Source organism: Lepidochelys olivacea, assembly GCF_965140295.1.
Source record: "Lepidochelys olivacea isolate rLepOli2 genome assembly, chromosome: 1".
Lineage (NCBI taxonomy): Eukaryota > Metazoa > Chordata > Testudines > Cheloniidae > Lepidochelys > Lepidochelys olivacea.
In genome coordinates, this window is record NC_140411.1 from 325679303 (window position 1) to 325702623 (window position 23321).

At 40.9% G+C, this 23321-nt stretch overlaps 1 protein-coding gene across 2 annotated transcripts in view; it reads right to left on the reverse strand.

The window, feature by feature from the left end:
* Positions 1–5437: 5437 nt before the first annotated feature.
* The window catches only part of ERGIC2 (ERGIC and golgi 2), a 43829-nt gene continuing 25945 nt past the window's right edge, over positions 5438–23321 (reverse strand). For both annotated transcript variants that reach the window (XM_084645926.1, XM_084645925.1), the window contains exons 11-16: positions 20681–20736; positions 19458–19556; positions 17884–17981; positions 13368–13530; positions 11211–11290; positions 5438–10802 (exon numbers count right to left, since the gene is read on the reverse strand). In XM_084645926.1, coding sequence (XP_084502052.1) covers positions 10737–10802; positions 11211–11290; positions 13368–13530; positions 17884–17981; positions 19458–19556; positions 20681–20736 — 562 coding nt within the window. In that variant the 3' untranslated portion in view covers positions 5438–10736. The remainder of the gene's footprint in view (positions 10803–11210; positions 11291–13367; positions 13531–17883; positions 17982–19457; positions 19557–20680; positions 20737–23321) is intronic.

The window sequence follows — 23321 nt, forward strand, 5'->3', positions numbered from 1 at the left end:
ACTTTGTGTTGTTGGTGTCTGCCAATCACATCTGAAAAATACAGCTTTGGATTAAATGTGGATAATTCTGAGTTTACTGGGAGACAGTATGATACCTGCATTGTTAAAAACAGCTAGCAGATAATTTTGCATTAGTACTGAACTATTATTTGTATTAAATCCCAAGATTAATTTCAACTGACTGGGAGTGAAAGATAAGATACCAGATCCTCATATGGTGTAAATCCTTCACTGTCCACTGAAGTCAATTTACATCACCTGAGAAACACTGAGAACACATTTAGAGTGCTCAACGCACAGTGGTTTTCACAAAGCCAGAAAAGCAATCATTGTCCTAATTCACTGCTTGCAACAGGTGAGTGCTTATTGCAATTTTATACTGGCATTTATATACTGGGGACACACACGCCATTGTGCCTGTAGACTGAGCACATTACACACCAGAGACTCCCTGCATCCCTCCACACATACCCCACAAGCTCCCTGTGCGTCACCCTCCCATCTCCCTTTATTTCAGGAACCTGTTGCAGACCCTCTCTATCCCATCTCTCATGTCAACAATTTCCATCCCACCATCAACCTCAGCCTGGACCAGTCCACACAAGAGATCCACTTCCTGGACACTACAGTGCTTATAAGCGATGGTCACATAAACACCACCCTATACTGGAAACCTACTGACCGCTATTCCTACCTACATGCCTCCAGCTTTCACCCAGACCACACCACACAATCCATTGTCTACAGCCAAGCTCTACGATACAACCGCATTTGCTCCAACCCCTCAGACAGAGACAAACACCTATAAAAGATCTCTATCAAGCATTCTTACAACTACAATACCCACCTGCCGAAGTGAAGAAACAGACTGACACAGCCAGAAGAGTACCCAGAAGTCACCTACTACAGGACAGGCTCAACAAAGAAAACAACAGAACGCCACTAGCCGTCACCTTCAGCCCCCAACTAAAACCCCTCCAACGCATTATCAAGGATCTACAACCTATCCTGAAGGACGACCCATCACTCTCAAAGATCTTGGGAGACAGGCCAGTCCTTGTCTACAGACAGCCCCCCAACCTGAAGCAAATACTCACCAGCAACCACACACCACACAACAGAACCACTAACCCAGGAACCTATCCTTGCAACAAAGCCTGTTACCAACTGTGCCCACATATCTATACAGGGGACACCATTACAGGGCCTAATAACATCAGCCACACTATCAGAAGCTCATTCACCTGCACATCTACCAATGTGATATATGCCATCATGTGCCAGCAATGCCCCTCTGCCATGTACATTGGTCAAACTGGACAGTCTCTATGTAAAAGAATAAATGGACACAAATCAGACATCAAGAATTATAACATTCAAAAACCAGTCGGAGAACACTTCAATCTCTCTGGTCACTCGATTTCTGACCTAAAAGTGACTATTCTTCCAGAAAAAATCTTCAAAAACAGACTCCAACAAGAGACTGCTGAATTGGAATTAATTTGCAAATTGGATACAATTAACTTAGTTTTACTTTGTATAATGACTCAACCATTCCCAGTCTCTATTCAAGCCTATTTCCCCTTGTTTATTCCTCCCCCCTCCATTCCTCAGACGGTCTTGTTAACTCCTAGAAATGGCCCACGTTGATTATCACTTCAAAAGGTTTTCTCTCTCCCACCCCACTCTCCTGCTTGTAATAGCTCATCTTAAGTGATCACTCTCCTTACAATGTGTATGATAAACACTCATTTTTTCATGTTCTGTGTGTATATAAATCTCCTCACTGTATTTTCCACTTTATGCATCCGATGAAGTGAGCTGTAGCTCACGAAAGCTTATGCTCAAATAAATTGGTTAGCCTCTAAGGTGCCACAAGTACTCCTTTTCTTTTTGGATTCAGTGTTAGCAGTTATCGCATTAGACAGACACAAACAAACTGAATTGCCATCAAGTCAAGTGTAGGGCCCCATTTTGCTCAGCCAACAAATTAAAACCAGTTAGACTTGTGTAGTCCTTGCAATTTATCTACAGAAGGAGTTTGACAGTGCTGACAGCCAGTCAAATAGCTCCATTTCTGACCAGAGTTTATTTCATAGTCTAGAAATAAATAAATACTGTTTACACATTGTCACACCTGCAAATCTTTTATTTCCTGGACTGACACCCTAAAAATGTTGTTACAATACAAGTGATGACTTCAAAAACACAGTTTTCTTGCTAGGTTACTCTAGCCAGAAATACCCAAGGAGAGGGACTTAAAATCCTGGTACAGAAATATCATCAGCTTCTGTTTTTGGAAAGTGTGATAAAAGGGCACATTTCCACAGAGCACTGTTTGTGTATAATACTGATAATACCGTGGAACTGGGAATGGTCATTGTACATTTCCTTTGCATTTGCAGCTTTGAAAAAAAAAAATCTGTGAAAATTAAGTTGACAGTAACTGCCAGTCCCATCTAGCACCAGGCAAATGGCAGCTCCGCAACAGAGTCTGCCCAGGTGTCCGAGAACAAGGGAACACAAATACTTGGCCACACACATTTTCAGCAAAATCTAACAATTCCACAGCATTTGTAGTGCTTCCATTCTCCTAGTGCTTTACAAACATCTAATCAATGCTCACAACAGCCCTGTGAGGTAGGTCAGTATCATTGTCCCCATTGTACAGATGGGGAAACTGAGGCAGAGAGGGGGAGTTACTTGTCCCAAATCATTGAGCGCATCATCAGAGCGATGCTCATACTGTGGTTTAGACTAGGCTACTTTCCTTCTCTCCTCACAATCCTTCTCTTCCTGCTGTGGGAGGTCAACGAGAAGGCTGTAATGAAGCATGTGGCTTGCAATTTTCTGATAAACACATAAAATAGTCAAATATTAGGTTGTCGGTGTCCTGGGAAATGCAGCAATATGCTGCACAGTGTCATCGTACAAAACATCACTCAACTGGTTACTGAGAATGCGTGAGTACAAGGTGGGGATAATGGAATGGGGAAAAAAAATCCCTCTTATTCACAAAAAGGGTCCATCAATAAAAATGTGAAAACAAAGTTTGGGCCTTAACCCATTTGCACTGTTTCAGACTCTCAAACAAAGATCCCAAAAAGGCTGCTGAAGGGAAAAAAACAAACAAACAAAAAAACCCCACAAAAAACCACCCCTCCCCACCAATTTAATTCCAGTATATAAACCCCACCTGCCGGAAGCTCTGTGGGGAATTTCAGCCCTACCTCTTCCCAGCAACAGAGATCACAGAAAGAAAAGGAGTACTTGTGGCACCTTAGCGACTAACCAATTTATTTGAGCATAAGCTTTTGTGAGCTACATGCATCCGATGCAGTGAGCTGTCGATCACGAAAGCTCGTGCTCAGATAAATTGGTTAGTCTCTAAGGTGCCACAAGTCCTCCTTTTCTTTTTGCGGATACAGACTAACACGGCTGCTACTCTGAAAAGAGATCACAGTCATTCCAATGAGCAAACAGAGAATAAGACTTCTGGAGTTTCTTCCTCTATCTCAAACTGCCTCATACATTATATAACATACAAAAAATAACAGAGTAGTGATGTGGCTGCACTATAAAATAACCCCGCCTGGCAGGCTTTCAACCCTGGACAGGCAAGGCATAAGGCAGGTACAATTACATTTTCATTTACCCTGAGACTTACATTCGGGCACCTGGAAAGACGTTCCATTCCCCCAGCCTTGCAGAGCACTGGCCAGCACTCTCAGCACAGAGGTGCATTGGTTGTGTGTTGGAGCTGCTGTGCAAGTAGGTTTGACAAATGTGTTACATAATTACCCTTTACGTCAACCTACTGTGACCCTCCACACCAGTGGTTCTCAACCAGAGGTACACATGCCCCTGGGGCTACGCAGAGGTCTTCCAGGGAGTACATCAACTCATCTAGAGATATTTGCCTAGTTGTACAACAGGCTACGTAAAAAGCATTAGTGAAGTCAGTACAAACTAAAATTTCACACGGACAATGACTTGTTTATACTGCTCCAGATATCATACACTAAAATGTAAGTATGATATTTATATTCCAATTGATTTATTTTATAATTATATGGTAAAAATGAGAAATAAACAATTTTTCTGGAACAGTGTGTGGTGACACTTCTGTATTTTTATGTCTGATTTTGTAAGCAAGTAGTTTTTAAGTGAGGTGAAACTTGGAGTACACACGACAGACTTCTGAAAGGGGTACAGTAGAATGGAAAGGTTGAGAACCACTGGTCTACCCTACTCACAATCCTTAACATGCTCCTCAGGTGTTGAGTCTGGAATGAAATGGTGCCAGTGAAAAAGACAAGGTGTACACAGAGCCAAAGCTGTGGGTTAGCTCCCTCCTTGGTTAAGAAAACAATTCTTCCGTTGCCAGCCATTGCTGTCCACAGAGCAGATTCTTGTATTCAAACAGCAAAGACCACTCACTGTAGTCATCTCAAAGAATTTAAGATTAGACACACCACCTGACAGGAGTGAGAAAAGACCTCACTGAAAGAGAATAATCTGCCGCCTTGGCCAACAGGAGCTGGGAATTCTATGCACACAGAGCACTGATCCACAGGGTTGAAAAGAGAAGGAGCAACTAACCAGTCCTGCTGAACAAAATGGCATCATTGACTAACTCAGGAGCCCCACTGACCCCTGCTGAAGCTAAAGGCCAAGTGCCATAATGCTAGACTTCTTGTGGGGCAAGTGGAGTTCCTTCAAAATGCACAAAGTGTTTTTAAGGGTGGGTGGGGGGTGTAGAATACAGATGTGCAAGGATGTTTTGTCAAAATACCAAACTACTCCCAGGGCCCCAATACAGGAGCCAGCACTAAATGAATTTTGATGGAAAGGTCATTACATAAAAAATTAACATATGGAATAAACTACCAAGGCAAGACTAGGTGCACATAGTACAGTTGTTCTCAAATATTTTCACACTGTGGAGTACTTTAAGGCAGAGACAAACCTTTCCCTGGACACTTTCCCTCCCAATCAAATGATTTTGATCTCACATCTTTTAAGACAGGGGTTCTCAAACTGAGGGTCGGGACCCCTCAGGGGGTTGCAAGGTTATTACATGGGGGGTTGCAAGCTGTCAGCCTCCACCCCAAACCCCGCTTTGCCTCCAACATTTACAATGGTGTTAAATATATTAAAAAGTGTTTTTAATTTATTGGGGGGGGTGCCACACTCAGAGGCTTGCTATGTGAAAGGGGTCACCAGTACAAAAATTTGAGAACCACTGTTCTAAGAAACAACTACAGTGCTTGGTTGCATTAAAAAATTATTAAGAAGGAACTTAAATGCCATGGTTGTGACAGCTCAATTTTACATCCCCTTGCTTTGTACTTGCACTGACTCTTTCCTCTTAAAAAAAAACAAAACACAGAAACGTAAAGCCTTATATGTTGTAAGTCCCAAAGCTTTCCTCTTTGCTTTCAGCCCCGCTTCAGGACACTTGAGAGTTTGGTCCTGTCCTCCAGTGCAACTATTACCCCTCCAGAGCTGGTGTAGTATACAGAGAGGATCACAGCTGAGTTTATACCACAGAAACAGCTGTAACAGATAGAAAGACAATTAACAGCCAGGTAGAGATGTGTTGGTGGTTTTGAGTCAGATGGTCAAGGTAGTGCCTGAAAATCCAAAGAGAATCCTGCACTGGGATACAGCAAAGAGAGAACATTACCTTTTGAGACTGAAGTGCCTCACAGTTGTGACTGAGCACATCTGCAGAAGCAGTTCCACCTGGATAGGCTTCACACACCATTACACATATATACACATACATACTCGGAGAGCGAGCGCGAACATCACAAAGGGCTACCCAAGTACCCTCATCTAAACTCACAAATTAGGCAGTTTCGCTTGGATGATTTTCACACCAGTGCCCTCTACACAAGATGATGATTTTCTTAAATCTACTGCAGTAAATGCCCCTCTAATGTTTCCTCTAGAAAAGAGTCTTAAGCAGAATTTCTCTCTCTCTTATCCATGCACCCAACTTATTCCCTTCACTTTGCCTCCTCTGAGTCCAACCCTGTATTTGAAGCCACAGAGGCAAAGGAAGAAAGCAAAGTAGTAGCAGTAGTGAGACTCAGTATCGATTTAGCTGCAACAAGGGCAACCAGTCACCAGGCTGAACAATAAGGAAGTGAAAAAAGCCACAGCCAGGAGGGGCTCAGAAAGGGTAGCTGGTACATGGTATTGCTTATGTGGTATGGCACTAGAAGCCAAGAGGTGGGACAGATTAAGCTTTTCAAGGCAAGGAGGCTGCAAGTGCAAATAAGTTATAAAGTAATCTTAATGAAAGTCAAAAAAGAAGCACAACACATCTAAAAGCAAAGCTCGAGCATCCCAACAACCTTAAAAGGAAACAAGCACTAAAATATTGGGAGGATGCTCGGGGCCTGAATGTCGAGACTCACGCCTGTCTTTGATCGTGGGTATGGTCATCCTAATTCTGACATTTCTCCCACAGACACATCATCTGTATTTTCTTTAAGAAATATGGTAGATGTCATACCTGGTCAGATCATTTTTCCATCTAGACTCTCATCCTGCCTTTGGCAGCTACCTATGGCAGATGAGGAAGGGGATCTAATAACTTAACAGTCAGAAACATACGTTATATTATATCACAGTTTGTTCGAGGGCATGGAGGGGAAAGAAATAGAAATTTGTTCCTTACCCAGCTCATGATTAGTTTCCCCCACCCAAAAATTATTGCAGCTAACATAACTGCAGATTGTATTCATGTGTCCCTCTTTTTTATTCTTCCTAGTGCCTTGAAAAGAGTTCAACTTAAGTATACCTTACATAACGATCTTCCATTAATCCAGTTAAAATGTCTTGCCTTTAAGTGCCCTTTAGTTCTTGTATTATGATACACGATATGAACAGTCTCCCAACGGTCTTCATTGTACTTATATACAGCTATAAATATAATAGTATACAAGTAAATATAGATCTACATTATTGCATCTTACTCTTTGCCTTCCCACATTTAATAGCCCTAACCAGCATTTTCAGGAAGTTTTGGTTTGGGGTGCCTTTCTTTCTGGAAACTCAACCTCGTGTCCAGTTTCTGTTGGAGCTGTGGCTGTTCAGCACTGAGGCTCCAGTGACACTAGAGAGCTTACAGTGGTGCAGCTGCAAGCTACAATGTAGGTGCTCTAAGGTGACAGGAGAGTGCTCTCCCATTGGCTTAACGACTCTAGCTCCCGCGAGCAGCAGTAGCAGCAAGGTCGAGGGGAGAAACTCCCACGGACAGAGCACAGTCCACACCAGCACTTACATTGCTCAGAGGGGTGGTTTATTCACTCCCCTAAGCAACATAAATTATACCGACATAAGCTGTAGAGCAGACATAGCCTAACTAGTTAAGTCAGGGGATTTGCAGGTGCTTAGCACTGCTGAAAAGTCAAACCCAAGTTGTCCCTTTGAGCTTTCAATTTGGCTACTTTGGAAAATGTGGCTGCTAATTTTTCTCCACCCTCATCATTCTTCTGATGCAAGCTTTGCCCACTTAATGTCGTTTTTACTGCCCTTTATTTCTTCTATGGTCTGCAAGAGTTAACATACTTTTGAACAACACACACACAATTTCTAGAATGCTGTTATAACAGTTTCTCAACTATTCTGTCTTCTGACCTCTTAGAACACAATGCAGTTTCTAGGTGGTGGGCACCTGAAAACCAGCCATTCTGAGGGCTTTCAGATATTTGGAGTATATGTCCAGTGTTTGTCGGAGGTTTCTAGCACTTGGGAGGTGGGTTTAATTTGGACACGATGATACTTGAATGTTTTACATGGCATTACAACTAACTGGAGAATTGGTCTGAAATGAATAAAATGAATTTAAATAAAGACAAGTGCAAAGTTCTACACTTAGGAAGGAAAAATCAAATGCACAAATGCAAAGTGAGAAATAACTCAGCAGGCAGTTGAATAGGATCTGGGGGTTATAGTGGGTGTCAAACTGAGTATGAGTCAACAATGTGATGCAACTGCAGAAAAGGCTTATGTTCTGGGGTGTATTAACAGGCGTATAATATGTAAGATACAAGAGGTAATTGTCCTGCTGTACTTGGCACTGGTGAGGCGTCAACTGCAGTACCGTTTCCAGTATTTGGGCACTACACTATGAACAATGTGGACAATCTGGAGAGCATTCAGCAGAGACAAACAAAAACGTTGGTCATCAGAACCAGTGCAAGCAGAAGCAGGAGGGAGAATAATCTGCTAGAGTGGCAGCAGCTGAAGACGCTGGCTTGAAGGAAGTTGGAGCTGAAGAACTTACAAAGAAGTAACAAATTCATAATGAAGGACTCTCTGAATGGTTTAAATATTCCCTCCTATCGATGTTTCCTTACACTTGTTTATAGTGACTGTCACCAACCATCACACTGCCCAAATACGCATTTTATATGTTTCTTTGGTCACAATCTTCCCTAAACTTGGCTAATTCAAGAGAAGTTACATTTAAGATGCAACTTCACTAGTTTCCTGTCTCACCTACCTTCCAGAATAATACTGAACAATGCTAGCATTCATATTGTTCACTGGGAAGCCACACACTTACACTTAACCCTACTCTTTTGCCCAGCTACACAAAGCAATGAAGCATTACAAGAAACCATTGTAATAAGATGGCTTATGCTTGCAACCCTTGTGTGCCTTCTCGCATCCACACAGAATAGCTGTCCAAGGTGTGGTTGCAATGCTAGTTAGCTGTAACACTGGGAACAAAGCCTTCAGCTCAGATCCAGATGAGCTGGCGCAGACTATAATGGCTTCACCCCAGTATGGACATGTAGCAACAAGCATGGCAGCTACAATGGTACAACTGCCTCTAACTCCATCTCACAATGCAGTGCCTCATATCTGGAAGTTACCCCAAAAGCCCCTGCTCTTAGCAAAGGTGCTGGGCACTATATGATGGAATGCACTAGTACCACAGTTGCAATACAAGACCCATGTGAATGCACTAGACTGGTTCCATCAAGAACGGCAAAACTGTGTGGATACACTACAAGGTTGCAAGGACACGTGAAGCACCATGCCCCTTAATGCAGTCACTATGTATGGTTTCCGTGCTGAAGGTAGCCAAGACCTTTGTTTCCCATCTCAGTCAGTTTAAATCTATGAAAAAACTTTACCTCTGTCCTCAGATGACCTAGTTTCCTTAAACTTGGGACTTTTTCAATCATCCAAACAAATTATGGACAGGTTCTTCCCTTCCCACTTTTTATTTAATGCTCTTCTGCATAATTCTCACAATTTAGAGAGGCATTACCTCTACAAAAATCAGGGTGATGCAAATCAGCCTATACACTGTGTACTCTCTGGTGGAATAGTTGGGTTTCTTAATGACATGTTTTGGTCAGTAGTTCAGCTACAGTACTTAGTTCTTTAGTTTCTTAACGCCACCAACTCCACTAATGTATTCCAGCATAAAGCTCAGGATGCTCCATTTACTTAAAAAACAACAACCACCATCCCTCCTCCCCCCCCCCGAAACTTTCATGACGTGTAAATTTAAACTCTTCCTCATCACTTATACTGCAGAGAAATTTATTCAAATTCTCTGCCATCACCTGTTCCTTGGTGATTGTCTTTACTATACCCGGGGTGGTCCAGCAGACTCACTGGCTGACAGTTTACTTGCTTCTGCAGTATTTAGTAATAAATTGCTTTGCTGTTCTTAGCCATTTGTCCTTCAATCTCTTCTCCCTCCTCTTACTCTCCTGTTTTTTATTTGCCAAAGCTTATGTTCCAGCAGCAGGTAGAGGACATGTCTATTCTTGAAAAGCAGTGTTGTGGCCCACCTAATCACAAGACATTCATTTCTTTTCTAAGCCATAGCAGAGAGGTGGTTTCCTACTTTCTGGAGACTGTGTTTAGCCCTGGGATAGGAAAACAGATATGAGTCCGGTCAAACACCTTTTCAACAGTGACTTCCTATTCCTGATTCCTTGGCTCAAACTCGGAGAGAATCGGATTGTTGGCAAAAAGCGGCTGTAAGAAGAGACACAGAGAAATGCCATATTCCCTGCTCTGCAGCACTTTTTCCTCTTGTAGATAGGTAATAGTGCTACTGGAGAATGGCAGTGACTGCTGAAAGTGCTGTGGCTCGGTCTTAGTCCCTGAGCCAGCTTCTATTTCAGGGTTTTCAATAGTTCCCCCCACCTCCATAAGCATAGTATCCAAGCCTCCTCTACCTACTCATTTAAAAAATAAAAATAAAAAAAACTCATGTCTCATTTCTGAAAACCTAGCAGCAAATCCTGGCTTCTTAAACTACAATTATCACAGCCACCCTTGCTTGCTGCACTGCAAGCTCAACACTGCATGGGGATCTCTCTGCATTCTGCATGTGTGTTAGCTTTCGTAGGTGTTTGCCTGACTTCGCAGGCCTGGAATCCAGATCACTACACTGACACTTCAGCGCTGATGGCAGTTTTTGCAAAGACACTCAGTTTCATTGCAAATATTGTCTCTCTTCAGTAATGCTTCTGCTAGCTCAAGAAGAGGTTGGCTTCACAGGGCTTCCTGGCCTCCTTCGATTCCATGTGCACTTAAAAGAGACAAATTACACAGACTGTTTTTTGAAAAGGCTTGATTTTTGCTTCCCATCAGCACTGTCTCAACATATTGCACAATGTTTTCTTTATTATAAAAATTGTCTTCTGTATCAGGCAGAAAGAAAGAAAAAAAAGTTTCCCAAGGAGATGCTAATGCATACTGTTGTCTGTAATTAGAGGTAAGTGGTTGTTTATATGGCCATCCGGAAGTAGGACCTAACAAAACGAAAACATTATTAATATCTTGTTCAAGAACTTCATCTGTTGCATTTTGCTTTTTTTAAATACGCATGTCCTCCATTCTCTGCTTTTCTGGATCCTTAAATCCATAGAAGTGTGTGGTTTTTTCCCCACTTATGTAGTAGATTTTCCAGGGAACATCACTGTCCTCTTATTACAAATCTGGCTAAGGACCCATGCTGTTCAAACAATTTTTAAAAACTTCTGAACATGCTCCTAATGAAATCAAGCGAAGTTTTACCATGGATTTCAATTGGAACAGGATTAGGTCATACAATTGTATTCTTTCATTACAGCTAGCTATCTTTTAAAATCTTTTACTTTGCTAGTATATAGTTGTTCTATTTCCTTAATTCCTATTATAAGAAAAGAAAATATTCTTACAGGTGTAGGTTTGTGTAAGCCCAGTTTGAAACGACAGCAGATAATTTCCACTAGGAATCTTCCAATGCCATGTAAAATGCCTGTAATATCAAACAGGGTTTGATTTTTTAAAAGGAATAAAATGAGGACTGTGTAAAAAGAGGCTTCTGCAATAACAGCACCACATCAAGTTTAAACTTAAACTCCGTTTTAGTACAATTGACCACAATGCATGCACTGAAAAAAAAAAAAATTTAAAATATTTTTCATTTTCTTAACAAAGATTTCTATTTTGAAATGGAAACCACTCATTTTTTTCCATGCAAATGTGACCCCTCCATAAAACAAATTTTGTGTCAGAAAAGCATCAGGGAATTAAGTTAATCAACAAGGAGATTCGCATTACTATTTATTCATTGGCTTGGGGGAAACAAAAACCAAAAGCTGTGATTCAGACTGACCAGTTTATTACACCACCCACTTGAAAAAAACTTGACAGGAAAACTCAGCTTCCCACAAGAAGCTGAAAGCTGTTTTTACAATGGACAGAAGCCTATATGAATTTCACAAAGGTCATGTCCGTGTCATTGGTCATGTGCTACACACGTGCTGCCCCTCAAATGAATTGGAGATATGCTCTGAATAACCAAAAATCCCAAATCTGACTCCAAACCAGCCACCACTAGTGCAAGGGGCACAACTCTGATCCTTTGAGTCAGAGCTGTGATCTCTGAAGGGCTTACAGAGCTAATGAAGTTATTCAATGAAATAACATGGGTTCTTTTGGTACCTGTAAACCTTGTACCATTAGTAGTGGTAATAAGAGTTAAAAGGAATTTTTTGCCACAGGAAGCAATCCAGAACCAAACAGCAATGCCAGTCTAGTGAGGCTTTCTGTAGCATTGTTCTAGGCACATTTTATGCTAAGCTTTTCCCTCTATTTCTTTAGAAGTGCCAATAAACTATTCTTTCACATGAGGTAAATGGAATTGGTTTCAGAGACCGTTTGTTGGGCCAGATGCTTGTTGATAAATCCAGAAACGTCACTCGAGCAAGGCAGGGAAAAAGTAACTGCCTGCCTGGGAACAAGGTCACAGAGGAGGGAAAAAAGTGGTTTCAGGTAACAGGAAGGATGTGCCAATGGCCATTGTGCAGATGGGGAAAACCAAACAACTGCTAGGTATCAAGCATGGTTACAAGCTCAAAGACTAAAGGGGATCAGAGACCACCGAAGCCATTATTAATTACCTATGTAATTTGGCTGATGATTATGGTTTTTTTTAATTTCTTTAATTTCAAAATTAGAGGAACCTATACTTCAGTGAACGATTCATTTTCTCATTGGAACACGGAGTACATTGTACGACCCTTCCTCTAGACAAATGAAGTGCTCTGAAGTGTTTTGATAATGGATAAAATTAGAAGAATACAATGGCTTTTGCCCGGGTTATGCTAATTCATCATTAAATGCTGTCAGCGTAGACAAATCTGTTTTGTGAGGCAAAAAGCATCCACTCAACAAGACAGCTAATGTTCACAGGTTAAAATCGTCTCTGTTTCAGCAGTTTTAGTACAGAATAGGAAGATACTTTTGTCAAGTTAAAAGCAACGGTATTAATAATTCTTAGGCACAGAGGAACCTGATTCTTTTTATGATTCATTTTGGCTCTGGGTAATCAGTGAATTGAGATGCCTCTTCAGGTAAAGCTAGCTGTTTCTCTCAGGGGCCAAATCCTATGGTCCATTCAAGACTTACCAAGGAAAAAACCTCATGATGACTTTAATGGGAGTTTTACCTCAGTAAGTTTTGGACAAGGTTAGCAGAATTAGGCCCCAACTACAGTATAGAGTCAGACAGAATATTAGAGGTCACACCAGTTTGTAGTGTATATCCACGAACTTCCAGTAATGAACAAACTATGGTTTTAATTAGAAAAGAAAAGAAATGGCAAGTCCACCATAGTGTACTGGGGATGTTCTATACACAGTATTAGAAATTCGTAGCATTTCATGCACAAACCAATAACCCACTCACTAGTTGTGAATAGATACCTAATAGCTTATTGCATGAACTCACAAAACGAGTAGCGTAACGAGGGTGGACGCTGGATTTATGGCCTTTAGTTGCATAATTCTATCTACCTGGTAGGTCACAAGAAGGAATGCATTGATGGTTACCTGTAGTTGAGAAAATTCCACCAATAATACCACAGAGTCTTACTAAGAACTGCCAAAAGGGCATGTGTTCTTCTGTTACTGTCACCATAAGTGAACTGATGTCATATTTCATGAATATCCCTGATACCCCATGGCTGCCAGCTGCATGGTTAATCACTCTTTCCTGAGGGCAAAGAGAGAAACATACAAAAGTTAGTAGTCTCACATCAGTCACATGCACAGCAATATCTAATGGACAGGGCTGACGAAGAGCAACTTGTTAGGACAGTCAGTAATCAACATGAGACAACAGAGCAACAAGGTGACACATAGTAACTAGATTTTGATCAAAGTAGGGATGAGATACTATTTTATACTGTAGACCTTCATGCTAGCAAGTCACTATTCACTTTCCTGTTTACTTGCCCTTTGCATTGCATAACCTTGTTCAATACCAGTGACTAGTACTTGCCCTCCTTTAATTCTACAACTGAGCAATTTACACACTCCTCTCAGGATACGGGTTTACTTAATTCATTTCTTTAAGGACCAAGCTTAAAACCAGATCATCCCTGTCCTTTATGCAGGTATATGGGGTACAGATTGGGAGTATAAGGGCAGCAGACACCTGTAAGGGCCAGGGACTGCCTCCTCTCTGCGCCCCTGTAATTGCCTCAAAAAGGAAGGGAAAGATATAATGGTCATGGCCTTGTACACCAGGAAGAAGTGCAGCCTTCCACACATGTCCCAGGATGCTGCAGCCTTGCACTGCCCCTAATACAGGGTTGGGTCATAAAGAAACATTCTAGCCTATAAGTGTTTTCTTCCCTTAAGTATGAAGCATCCAGGTGCACTTTAAACTTCACTACATGTAGGCGTTGTACCAACTTTACAGAGTGGTGAACTGAGGTGGCTGAGAAAGGTTATAGTCCAGATCTTAAGAACCAGCCTCTAGGTGCCTCATCTGAGACATGTGGGCCTCATTTTCAGAGTTTCTGAGTAGCCACAACCTCAAGTGAAGTCATGAGGAGCTGTAGGTTTATTTATTAGATCCCTACATATGAATTTGGGTGCTGACCCTTCAAAATCTAGTGCCAAATTTTCAGAGTTGCTGAGCATCCACGGATTGTATTGTCTTCACTCGGAGCATGGGTGCTCAATACTTCTGAAAATCAGGCTCATATGTTTGAAAATTTTAACCCAATGGGTCTAAAGACAGGAATCCAAAATTAGAGACCATTTTAGAAAATCCACACTAAGTAATTGGACTCAAAAATCAAACATCCAGGTAGGTCAGAACTCATGGAAAAGGACTCAAAACTCCTGATTCCCAGCCCCTTGCTCTAACCACCAGACAAATCGGTGTCCTTAATCACTTTTATAACTTCCTCCAATTTGTGAAAAACTCTTTTATACCGAGGGGTCCAGAACAGAGCACACTACTCCTGACAATCTCATCAAGGCCATTTACATGATACCTCTCACATGTAGCCCAAAGACATTTGCTTTTCTGTTGCCATACTGTGCTGCAAGGTCACATCTCCTTTGCTGCCCACTGTCTCCCAGAGGTTTCTTTTGGTATCATCACTTTCCAAGTCTGAAAATCTCTGTTTCAGTTTCTTTCTCCCAGATGTATTAGCCTGTACTTCCCAAGTTGATTCTCATCTCTCTAAGCTTCTTGTATATGATTTCTTACTGTCATAATACTCCCCAAATTCAGAATTTTCTTCAAAATTAACACACTTCTTACTATCCTCACTTTCCTGCCTCTCCTTGATCATTAAGATGGTCAAGTACAAAGCAGTTTAAAACCTAGAAATTCAAGTTCTTTTGAATGGTTTTCAAGAGAAAAGAAGTCACATCTATCTGAAGTCATCCTGAAAAATTTGCAGCTATTTGCATGCTAGTGACAGCTGTTGATAAAATAACCTGGGAGCTGCTGAGTAAATGCACAGGGTAGCAAAGAACTAATTCACTGAAGATATATTCAGCAATGAATAGACTAAAGAAGTAAGCTACATAAGAAAAGCGCAAAACTAAACAGAAAGGCAATGTATCATGGAGCAGTTTCATCCTGTCTGAGAATTCAATACACTCTTTCCTTTTACTAAAGAGCATCCAGTATACTGGAAACTCAAAATCAGAGGCAACTGATTGAAAACTTCAGACATCTCATCTTTCTCCAGTAAATTCAGCTGACATGTATAACCAGGTTATATTTATGATATACAGCTGCTTTTAGTTACCAAAGTAAGAGGATGTGAGCGTCATATATCAAATTTATCAGCTACATACAAAGCGCTTTTATTAATTGCAATAATTACAAACCCATATCACAGAAGAAACCCATACGTACTTTCAGAATTTTAAGACCAACAGGCTGTATTAAGCAATAAGGACAGATACCAACAGACTTTATTACACATTTAAAAAAAAAAAAAAAGCTGGATGGAGGCCGTTAAGGTCAGTATGTAGAGCCAAGGATGCACTAACAAGAGTTGATTCTTTTCTGATTGCTATAGACAGCCTGAGCGTTATTCTAAAGCTACATTAAAGAGAAAAACCATCTTTTTTGGGGGCATTTTGGTCTAATATTTCTACTTTCTATTTCTATTCCTATCAACACCAGATCCTGAGCTAGTATAAACTGACATAGCTATATTGATTTCAACAAAGCTACAACACTTTACAGCAGCTGAGGATCTGCCCTACTATATGTAGAAAAGTGGAGCTATGTGGTATAGGTATTGGTTATCGCTCAGGCCTTCTCTACAGTAATACATTTTAACATATTCAAACAATTTTTCAAACAGCAGCATTAATTAACATTACTTTAACCATGGCTTTGTAGTCACCATAGACAAGGACAAGCTGTGTTCCCCACTGTATCTCCTACGGACGTTATTAGGCCCTACAGGGGTCAGGTTTTAACCATGAGGAGTTGGCACAATGTGGATCCTGGGTTTTTCAATCTCTGGACACATTCTGTAGTCTGCTACAACACCACCACTTACACACTAGACAATTTTTCTCTGGAAAACTGTTCTCTCTCTAATAGCCTTCCTCAGACCATTTATTAGTTTAAAAGAAGAACTATACTATTAACAGGCAGGCTTGCCTGGCGAGGCACATCACTGTAATCCCACCCACAACCTCAGTTATTCATAAAAACTTCCTCCTAGGAGCTTATGATTCTGTAGCATCTTTCAGACCAACTGAATCCCCAAAAGATTTACAGAGTTAAATAAATCACTACTACTAATAAAATAAATAATTTTTCCAAGCAGAAAGAGAGAAAGGAGGTACAGGGAGAAAAGCTGTGATGTAAAGTGAGATGGAGAGTCAATGAGGTGGAGAGATTTAGAAAAACTGTTCCAGATGGCAGTGCCTTGGAAGGAGCAGTGACACTGTCCTGCAGAGGAATGGCAAAATGCTAGATGAGGAGGAGGAGTGAGGAGACTGAAATGTATCTTGCAAGATCCAGATCACTGATTAATTTTTGTTCCTGTTTTGAGTTCAATTCTTTACAGAATAACCTCCCCACCTTTTCTTCAATATCCTGAATGTCCCACTGCTGAATTTAAAAAAAAAAATCACTCCTTTTTCTCCCACTTTGATAATACAGCAAAAACAATTGTCTATGAAGCATAGCATAGTGCTCCCAATGCAAAATAAAGACTGTGAGGAAACACTAGATTGTAGAATAATCAATTTCATACAAGTTACATTTAAGTGAATGATCATTACTATACAATTTTTTTTAAGCCCAGTATCCCCTGCCTGCCTTTCATAGTTGAGCTTTTCAAAGAGCTGTTCCTTCAGCTTGTAAATATCAAGATCAACCTGAGCTCAACCACTGACTAGGGAAATGATAATGAGACAGGTGTAACAAGAATATATTAGAATGCTTTTTTCTTATTTACATCAGTCTTTGAACATTCACATGACAAAATTTGGCAAGGAGTAGACTGCAGTAACTAATAGCTGGGTTTCCCTTTTTACAGATTTGGAATTTATAATGAACACCAAATCTAAAGATAACAGAAGTTTGACAATCAAGAGATTGGGTGATTAACAGTAGGTGCCTCACCAAATGCAAATCAAAATAGCTGGGAGGCAAAGAAAAGTAGTGTTCTGTACCCTCGGGTTACTCAATCCAACAGGAGTTGAATAAAAGGAATAGAGATGGATTAAGTATTTATCATGCAAGCCTATTAGGATAATTTATGGGAACCTGTTTTCATTATTAGCCACAAGTGAAGTAAGAAAGGCTAGTTGCTAATCATTAAATCTAACATTGGGACCCAGGATTTTTGGATGCAAGACGCTAATGCAAATAACTGAACACGTGTTGCCACATACATATATTTTACATTCAGTATATCATCACTGACAAATATCCCAACATATCCTGGAGTATTTTAGTAAACTGACCTGCCTGAAGAGTTTTTAAAAGCAAAAACCAATCTACCTTTGACAAGTACAAACACACTAAAACAAAACCTTTTCTTTGGGTTGGTTTCTAACTGGGACTTACCCTTTCTGTCACGGAAAACTGGTGAGTTTCTGCTGAAATTTTATACGTATGGAGTTTTGTTGGCACGACTGTGATAAAATATTGGAACATCTGGTTGTCTAAAACAAAACAAATCTTACTATTGAATTAACACTAATTATAGGGTAAAAATCATTTGAGAGAGATAGTCAGCTGTTAAACAAGTATTTTTCTGAAAAGACCATTAAGAATATTATCTATTAAGCTCTGTCTACCCTGGGGGCAATTTCAAAAAGTCCCACTGTTGACAACACTGGTTTGGCTCTATCAGTGTTAATTTTGAGGGTTAGGCCCTCGGACAAATTTTTGCACATGCCAGACTTCACACACTGTGATTAGTCCCACTGAAGTCAATAGGACAGTTCAGTGTGTGAAGTTTAGCATGTGCATAAATCTTTCCAGGGCCCTACTGTAGACAAGCCACAGGCTGCCACTGCTGTTTTAACCACCATCTCATGTAACCCTGCACACAGAAGTAGGGGTTATGGCAGTGGTTTTAAAACGGTGGCTGAAGCCAACAGTCTGTCTATGTAAATTCTTCCAGTGTTCTTAACACTAGTGGGACTGAATTGTTTGGATTTTCAGAAAGTTTCCCTAGATGAGACAGTTCATTAGAGAACTCATAGTAGATGTTACGAATTATACCTGAGAGGTTAGACAATGGTGGGCCCCAAACCAAAATGGAGTCACATGTGCTAACTTTTCCTTAACATAGACAATCAGCATTTTGTCATGTATTTATAATATAATCCCTCTTCATTCAACATCCTAGCAGAACAAACCACCAAACAACTGAAATGATCATTTCAAGTGAAATGGTATTTCAAATCAGCAAAGTAACACCATTTGCTCTGCTGTCTGATCAAGGTCTGTGGGTCTAAGGTTTTGCAGTTTTTTAGCATATTAAAATATTCATGTCACAGAAATAATTAATTCCATTTCTTTTCAATAGTCTGGTAAGTAATCTTACCAGTGACATTACAATACAAAACACATCCAAAGAGTTCAATATATTTTGTCAATGAACGTGCTAAACCGTGATTAAACCTCACAGCCCCTCTGTGAGGTAGATATTAGCCTCAATTTATAAATGAGGAAATGTAAATGACTTGCCAAAGATCACACAGTGAGTCGGTAACAGAGATGGGAACAGAACCTAAGAATCCTGAATCTCAGTCCTACAGTCTAACCACTAGACAGTCTCCTTCATGATGACACTTGGCTCTGCAAGTCCAAGTTGTAACATACAGCTGTAAATCTTTTTGGAATTTGTCCACACAGGTGAGTGCTCAGCCATAATTTAAATACAGTACATTTGTATGTGCAACTACAAATCAACATCAGAAGCAACAAAGAAGTAGCAAAGTACCGTTAAAAAAAGATTACACCATGAATGATGCAGGATAAAGAAAGAGTAACTAAATGATGCATTCCTTATTTACCATAATGTACCATTTGTTAGTAGCAGAATTCAAGAAAAATGTTAGTTTTTAAGCTAAGAATTAACAGAGCAGCATCTCAGATACTAAATTATTTTTCCATCATGAAACACTTACGATCTGATGCAATTTTTTCTGTCCCGTCCAAAGGATTAATAATTCCTGGAATGAGCTCTCCAAAAGACAAGTGATCTATTCTATGAGAGAAGTTGTATGCTAAAAGACAACACAAAAGAACCACCAAATGTAAGGGGTTTATTTTGGTGAAATATGAAAATTTTGTACATTTCTCTCTCACACCCCCCCCACCCACAGCACAATAGGAAAAGCATCAATTGGAATATTTAATGCTATTAGGATGGATATAAAATGTTTTCAGGATTTGCACTTTTGTAAATGTTTTCACAAATCCAAATGTGTATTTATTATAAGCAAAGCTTGCTTTACTGGCATCAATATTTAAAAATATGTATGTTCAATTTTAACTCGGCACTTCCCCTCCATTTTTATAGGCAATACAATGTAGATCTAAATGTACAGGCATTTGCAACAGCCCAAGAGTTAAAGGGCCAAGAAGCAGCCAAAGACACCTGGAATTACTTTACAGTTCACATTTCAGGCTGACCAAAAGTGTTGGAAAGATTAAATTGTTTTATTAATTAAATGCACAAACCTATATAATGCAAGAATAATTTTATTAATTTAGTTCCTAATCTTGAAAAGATTTATGCACATGATTAATTGCATTGGGAATACACACATGTAAAATTAAATTCACATGGAAGCCATTGCAGGATTGGAGGCTTAAACAGTAAAGAGTCAGGAAGCAAAGCTAAATTTTCACAGTAACATTTACTCTCTCTCTCACACACACACACACTGCAGTAATATACATTCAGCAGCCTGACTAGTAATCCTAAACACTGAAATAATGCTTTATGAGGTCAGAAATTTTAAACCTTTTATAGTCTAAATATTGCAGGGGAACAAGCTCTCTGAAAAATACAGATTATTATACAATACTTCTGAAATCCAAGCTATACTATTATAACATGCTTTTTATTGTTATTTACATATTATTTTACATATCGTTTTACATTATGACTGTTACACAATCAGCATAAACAGATAGTCTGTGAATGTCAAATGCATGAAAAGATTTGTCACTTTACAATATAATATACTGAAGCCTATTCTCCGATTTCTTTTACAATGCAAATCACTCAGCTAGAAATATCTCAGCAATAGTATGTGTCCAATACTACACTAATGCCCAAATTAGTAGCTAGGAGATGCTATGAACCAACAGTGTTTTTTGAAAGAGGACAGTAAATGCTTACAATCGTGGCTCACAAGGGCTGCCAAGTGTGCATGGCCTCGGGGATGGGGAATTGCCCTAAAGAAAGCAAAAACATGTTTGATAAAGTGGTGATTTAACGAACACTTAGGAGAAGCTCAAATAATAAAAATTGGGGTTTCCATAAAGCAAATCACCAGTTTTCCCTTGATTTCAATAAAATAGCTCTTTATAATGGGCATTGAAATTTTCATCGTTGCTCAGTACAGACAACCAGAGTAACACCTGAAGACACATTAAGCTCATGAAAATCCTCCAATATACACAAAAAGTTCTTTTTAGAAACCCCAATAGGTTTTGTCTAGCCAGAGAGCTGCAAGGGGAAAAGCTGTAAAACCCTGGCATGGCCAAATACAGTACAAGACCAACCATGTAACAGCTCAAGTGTGCCAGGGGTTAATATGGATTTCCCTGCACTTGCCTTGTGAGTAGGCAGATTATCAGTTTCATTTGTGGGACTCTATAGTATGTGCATTGGGAGAGGTTGGAAGAGCACGAGGAAAGAGAGAAGGAAAACAAAGGGAACACCAGAATCACACTGGGAAAGGACCAGCATGGATTGGAAAACTGGCACACTTCCCCAGCCCCTCTTCACACTCAAAAAGAAGTTTTCTTTCTAGGCTTGCTTTTACTACCCTATGATCTAGTGTGAGGTTTACACCTAACAGAATTAAATAAACCCTCCTTCACCATTTAGACATTAAAAGTTGAGTGACTATCCTAAGCAGATGCATTTTGGAGAAATTGAAGATGGGGGGTGAGGGGTGCGGAATAAAAGATTGGGAGATGAGGCACTAGAAGACTACAATAATCAAGGCAAGACACGACCAGAAGGAAGGAAGCAACAGGACTTAGCAAGAGCATAGATATGAAGGGGATGAGAGAGAAAAGACAGGTTGTGCTAGGATGCAGGAAGGACAGAAGAGATGGCAACGGAGATAGAGTAGGAGGGGAGAGATTAGAGCTTCAATTTTGAACAGACTGAGCTTGAGAAGACAGCTGGGCACCTAACAACATATGTCAAAGGCAATTTTGAGACACAAAACTAGAGGTGTAGGTTTCGGATTCAGTCTAGCAGAGATGATAGTTGAAACCACAAAAGGAGATATGGTTATTCAGTGGGTCCATAGAGCGAGAAGAGGGGGTTCAGCAACTCTTAGGGATGTCAGACAGGGATAGAGAAAAAGAATGAGGAGCTGTTTAAGGAGGTATATAGATGCTGAAAGAACAGTCGGCAAGGCAGGAGAAGAATCAGAGCACAGTCACAGGCCAAGAAAGGGTCATTGCAGAAACCACACATGGCATGTGAACATGACACCTCCAGCCATGCTAGTGCACAATGATCTGGCTTGGTTAGAGGCATAAGTTTCCAATACAGATCTCTAGTTTAAAGTGTTTACAAGACAACATGATTACAGAAGCATATCAGGAAACTGTGATTCACATTTAGTCATGACTCCCTAACATGCTTCTATAACTATATTATCTCATTCATACAACTAACAAAAATCTGTGCTGCGAAACATATGCCCTTTATTATGACAGACAGCTTTGCTCTTGAACGGTTACAGTAGGGGCGGGCAAACTTTTTGGCCTGAGGGCCACATCGGGTTTCCAAAATTGTATGGAGGGCTGGTTAGCGGAGAAAAACAAAACAGCCAGGCATGGCCTGGCCCCCGCCTCCTATCCGACCACCCCTTCTCGCCCCAACAGCGCCCCCAGGACTCCTGCCCCATCCAACCCCCCGTCCTCTGATGGCCCGCCCGGGACTCCTACCCCATCCACCACCCCCTACTCCCTGTCCCCTGGACCCCCCACCCCTGACTGCCCCCTGCCGCCCCATCCAACCCCCCACTCATTCCTGACTTGCCCTCCGGGACCCCTGCCCCATCCAACCACCCCTTCTCCCTGTCCCCTGACTGCCCCCTGCTGCCCCCATCTTCTTCCCTGCCCTCTGACCGCCCCAACCCCTAACCACACCCCCGCCCCTGACCACCACCACCCCAACTTCCCTGCCCTCTATCCAACCCCCCCACCCCCTTACTGTGCTGCCTGGAGCACTGGTGGCTGGTGGGGCTACAGCCGTGCCACCCAGAGCACCAGGGCAGGCTGCGGCTCTGCAATTGCACTGCCCAGCCGGCTACAGCGTTGCGCCGGCAGTGCGGCACACTGAGGCTGTAGGGGAGGGGCTGGGGGCTAGCCTCCCGGGCCAGGAGCTCAGGGGCCAGAAAGGAGGGATCCAGCCCGTGGGCTGTAGTTTGCCTACCTCTGGGTTAGAGGTATAGTAAGGTTGGGCCCAATTAGATAACAGGAAAGTACAAGCATTCTAAAAGTATTAGCTGTCACTTTATCACATGTTAACAAAAGGCAATAGTTCATCTAATGAGCTGTAAGGGTTCAATTTATGGATATATGACAACATTGCTGAACACAGGAGAAGCAGCTACTTCAGCAGACATTTCAAAAAGTTCCATAGTTCATGTTGACTACAACCAGACATGAAGAAATATGATGTTTGAAATGAGAGATACCATATGAAAAATATGACCAGAAAGGGAAGCTGTATTACGATAAAAGCAGCTAACTAGGCAAAAGTGAGCCAAAGAAAGTTTTTTGCTTAACTA